This window comes from Lathyrus oleraceus, chromosome 6 (genome assembly GCF_024323335.1).
Source record: "Lathyrus oleraceus cultivar Zhongwan6 chromosome 6, CAAS_Psat_ZW6_1.0, whole genome shotgun sequence".
Classification (NCBI taxonomy): Eukaryota; Viridiplantae; Streptophyta; class Magnoliopsida; order Fabales; family Fabaceae; genus Lathyrus; species Lathyrus oleraceus.
In genome coordinates, this window is record NC_066584.1 from 79,370,157 (window position 1) to 79,375,232 (window position 5,076).

Consider the following 5,076-nt stretch of genomic DNA (forward strand, 5'->3'; position numbering starts at 1 on the left):
TCTTTTTATTATTAATCTCACTTCCTAGACTTTTAGAACAAATTTATATTGTTTTAAACTTAAAATTATCATTATTTATAAAAATAAAATATCATTACAAATCTTAAATCTCATTTTTTTTTCAAACTTCACTATTTTGTTTATATTTATTTTTATTAGTCTCTATTAATAAAATTTTAAAAACAATTCTATTTATTTAAATCTCTTTTTAATAATTTATTTCAAAAAGCACTTTAGCTATCCCTCTTACTCAAGCAAAAAAATCTACATGAATGGTTACTAGTGCATAACATATTCTCACTTTCAAAGAACCAAGAAACCTACCATAATAACATTTTGTGTGATCATTATTTAACTAAAATTCATTTACTAGAAACTAATCCAAAGTAGATAGTCATGCTACAATCCTTGGTCTGAAATCAAACTTTAAGGGCAGAATTACAATTTTTTGTTGTTGATCATTTCTGCCAAAAGTTACTTCAAGGTACAACTATTTGTTTTTAAAACATCATTGGATCGCGAAGACTCCGCATTAGTATTACAAACGGTAAACAAACCTTCCAAACATTGATGTAAGAAACGTTTTTAACTTGATCTTCATACTTTCCTAATCAGAAGAAACAACCTTTGATCAAGTTCAAACTTGTTGAAATGAGAGTGATCTCCCTTCATCATCATCAGAAGCCCACCAAATGAAATCAGTAACTCTCTGCCAAAAATCAAATTAAGAACGAAAACAATAAACACACCACAGCACAGCCTTAAATCATAACGTAAAGATCACATTCAACTCTAACTGGGAAGTTTCTTGGGAAACATCCGGGGATTGACACTAGATCTAAATCTCGAGAAAGCAATTATTTTTAACAAGTTAACTGCGCCACTTGAAAACTACGTGATTAATTCTAGCTGATATTTAAAGTAGGTAAAAGACTTACGCTTTTTCACGCCCAGTACTCTCTGTTACTCTGTAGAGCTTTCCATACATGACATATTCAAAGTTATCAGCCAAAGATTGCCGATTGCCCTAGGGATATACAAGGCAAAGAAAAGAAGCAGATTGCTGTTAGGAAAATTAAGGATTACCGATTTAACATACAACAATCAAAAGAATGAAATAGCACACATAAAAAGAAAAAATGGACAATGGCACGAGAAACTACAGTTATAAACGGGAGTTGCAGATCACAGTACTTTTACTGGCGCAGACGTTATTAACACTACTATACCATCTGTGCACTGTAGTAGTGATGTTATTTTGCAGTAAATATTTTAAGAGCAGTTGGAATTGTTTTTAATTTAGAAATAAAACTATCTCATTCTTAATGATTGTAAAAAGGAAAGATCTTAAGAGCAGTAAAAGATGTAAATGATCAAAAAAGATGACTATTTTCCTAGTTGTTAACCGGAAGATTATCCCTCTTTGGGTTCATATCTCTTTCACCTATCTTTGTAAACCATCTCTCTTAAGCGATACAATTTAATGATCCTAACTTCTTTTATCCTACAACGAAACCTTTTTCATATGCCAACACTAGTTCACCCTCTAAATCATTTAACATGCTAGTTCTTGCTTGATCACAATATTATAGATGGTGAATGGCATAAAGCCAAAAACCCGACATACAGCATGACGTATGACACCACCATCCTTCACAAATTTTCTATATCGGTTTTCGAAAAATCCACCGCCAATATCCGCCATGACCGATATTTGACAACGATTCTTGATCCTTGATCATGGGCAAGGTTGTCAAACTCGAGAGGCGAGGTAAGCTAGTGGAGCCTCTTAAACTCGACTCGTAAACTAGAGAGTTACACAACGAAGACCCTGGACAGTTATAGTAGGTTATACATGAGCCATAAAAAATCAAGCTCCATCAGTACCCTATAACTTCTGATTGACAAAGGCTATGTTGTGTGCTTGAGGCTATCACTACCATATGCACTATCCATTAAATTCACATGAAAGATACACAGATACATTGTAGAAAGGTATATAATCTTTTACACCATAGTTCTCCTGACACCAATCATAATTCTTTTAAGGAAAAGAAAGGTTCTGTTAGGTAAGTTCAATGAACTAGTTTCATTTGATCAAGAAAAGTTAGAGTCTGTCAATGGCAAGCACAGACACAATCACAAACATTATACACAACACTGACACATAATAATTTAAGAGCATGGAAGCGATAGACTGTAACCAGATGTATCAGTGTCATGTCAGTGTTGGATTCTGACACGCATCAAACACCAAACACACATTCTTTCAACACGAAAGTTTGGCATAACAACACAGGTTACAGTTAGTGATTGTCATTTAATCTTCGACATTGTTCTAATAACACTATTAATTGAAGGATCAATTCAATAAAAAACACTATTATTTATCATTATACATTTTAAGTCAAATTGTTTCCTATAAGAATGTGCCTATCAATAACAAATACCAAGCTATGTAGCACCGACGCTTCAAATTATTACCAATTTACCAGTGTGGTGTCGACCTGTCAGTGTCGGTGTGAATGCATCATAGATAACAAGTAATGAAATAAATTACCGGATTATAGTAGCCAGTATCAGGGGTACCATCAGGATTGAGTGTTGAAACAACCTTAAGAAAAAATTTCTGTCCCTCTTTTAACGGATACAGCTCAGAATTGATGTCTAAGTGCATAAACATATCAAACCTTTCACTTCTTGCTTCAATGCGATTAACTTAACCACCATATAAAAAAAATGAGAATAAATTCACATTTCGCTAATCAGAGAATTGAAAAAAAAAGAAGATAATAAAAGAGTTTCAGTACCTTTCTCGAACAATTTTTTGTCATCTGGGTTTAATTTCTCAACTCTAAAAATATCTTCAAAGAGCGATTCAACCATTGTAACTCACTGAAAAATCAAAGAAACGGGGAATACAGTGTTTCCGTTAGATATATGCTGGAAATTGAAGAGGATGAGAAGAAAGGAAAGTTGAAATTTTGATAATCGAACCTGTTACCGAGGAGTGTCGTGGAGGAGAGAGTAGAGAGTGAAGAAAATTAGGGCTTTGAGAATTTAAAGTTTGATCAGATAAACCGGAAAGAGTTCGTGAAATGGGTAATCCAACTTGTTTTGATCCATTACCATTCGGAAATATGGGGACCAATTTGCAATATTTTAAAATTTAAAGAGAAATTTTCAAGGCCTAATTTACAATTTTTAAAAATGTTTAGGGCTATTTATTTTTTTAATACAAATATAGGGACCAACTTTAAATTCCTTAATATTTCTTTAATTTTACTTTGAACAAAATACTTTATAATTTTTTCATAGTTTTAAAATTATTTTTATTTTTTTTGGATTCAGATTATATGATTTGAACATCACATATAACTTACTATTATTTCTTATTCCCCCTCACTTATGCATTTCCATATTTGAGTAATAAAAATATTCAAAATCAACTAGGCTCTCTCATTTTTCATCTAATTTTGATTGAATTCATTTCGTTTTTGAAATTTTCAACTATTAAACAAGAGATCAGTACATATTTTCTAAATTTTAAGTATTATTGATTTGTTTTTTCTTTTGTTCAGCTGGTTTTATTTAAAATATAGAATTTGAGCATGCATCACATGCACCATTATGCATTTCTTTTTATTATAGAATATGTCTTTGGATCATATAATCTAAGCATGAGTTGTTCTGCATGCCTTCAAATTCTAGAATCCAAAATGTTGAAGAGTGTGTGCATTTTTTGTTTTTCTATGTGTTGATTTTTCTATGTGGTGACTTTTTGTTGTCAAATGTGTTGATTTGTTTATGTTTTGTCAACTTTTCAATAACACATAGAGATGTTTTCAAAGACTGCGTTAGGAGGAACAATCTCATCGACTTCCTTTAAGCCACAACCTCAACCTGAGTCACAACAAGAAAGATCATGAGGTGCAGGAGGAACAACATCATTAGAAGATAAATCCTAGAGGTCCGTACGACATGTCAAAATTGACAATTTATAATGACCACTTACACATGTCCACTTATGGTTTTTACAATTGATTTTATTTTATTATTTTATATTTCTACTATTCTATTCAACTCCCTAGCCTACCACGTAAATGTGTCAATAACTAAAAGAATATAATTTATTTGACTACTTCAAATAAAAGATGGTTTAGCGATGCTTTTGATTACATCACAATGCTTCAGGTAGCATATTGATGTGATTATTTAATTCATTGTCAAAAATATTATATTTGATGTTGTATACAAGTTAATACGTGAAAATATGTCACGCAAATACTTATTATTCAACATTATTTATTTCATAGAATAAGAGTCATTTAGTAATTATATTATCTTATATGCTTATCATTTGTTTTAAGTTTTTATTTTCCTTAATTATAAAAAAAAATATTGTATTTCCTATATTGCATCTCAAAAAAGAGAAAAATTTAGCAATCCTAATTTAACCTCCACCCCCTTCTCTTAGATCGCATCTCACAGTTACAATTGACATTAGAGTAAGAGTTGAGAAAATTGCTCATAAATCTGGGACAAATGGCTTCCATTAAATCATTCATAGGAGAAGATTCTTTCATCAAAAGACCACTTAGTTTCAGTAGTGAATGTTAAGATTTTTGGAAAACTAGAATGCAGATGTTCCTTGAGTCATTAGGTGTAGAAGTTTGGAAAGCTGTCAAATGGTCCCTTCATTCCTAGTACAATTGTTGAGGGTGTAAATCAACCAAATCTTAAAGATGAATGGAATGAAGATGATACCATAAGATATGCATAACTCCCATAGTTTACGAGAACTCTTTCAATCTCTCATTCGTCGCATTTGACAGTAATGACCTTGGGGTCATCGTTGTGAGGATGAATGTCAATTACATCTTTTTTAGTGTCGCATCTCTAAAAAATACGACCTCACGAGCGTTCGTGCGCTCGTGGAATTGATTGAACATAGTCGTCACCGAGCTTTATTTATTCCAAAGAAGGAAAGAGAAAATATCGGTAAAATCTCTTAAAAGAAAAAGAAAATGGTCGTTGCAACCAAATTCGGCTTTAGATGTCGATTATGCAAGGGGG

General features: G+C 32.0%; 1 protein-coding gene across 1 annotated transcript; it reads right to left on the bottom strand.

Annotated features, from left to right (window-relative positions):
- Positions 1-347: 347 nt before the first annotated feature.
- Positions 348-3,142, bottom strand: LOC127092782 (DNA-directed RNA polymerases II, IV and V subunit 8B). Its single transcript, XM_051031678.1, has 5 exons — positions 2,998-3,142; positions 2,811-2,895; positions 2,561-2,718; positions 939-1,027; positions 348-709 (listed from the first exon to the last, which is right to left on the bottom strand). Exons 2-5 carry the CDS (start codon positions 2,884-2,886, stop codon positions 598-600), a joined length of 435 nt encoding a protein of 144 aa, XP_050887635.1. The 5' UTR covers positions 2,887-2,895; positions 2,998-3,142; the 3' UTR covers positions 348-597.
- Between the last annotated feature and the right edge of the window lie 1,934 nt (positions 3,143-5,076).

Coding starts and splice junctions, on each gene's coding strand:
- LOC127092782 (XM_051031678.1), bottom strand. CDS start 2,886: ATGGTTGAATCGCTCTTTGAAGATATTTTTAGAGTTGAGAAATTAAAC. Junction 1,028..2,560: donor ATACTGGCTACTATAATCCG/GTAATTTATTTC, acceptor GTATATCCCTAG/GGCAATCGGCAATCTTTGGC. Junction 710..938: donor AGTACTGGGCGTGAAAAAGC/GTAAGTCTTTTA, acceptor GATTTTTGGCAG/AGAGTTACTGATTTCATTTG.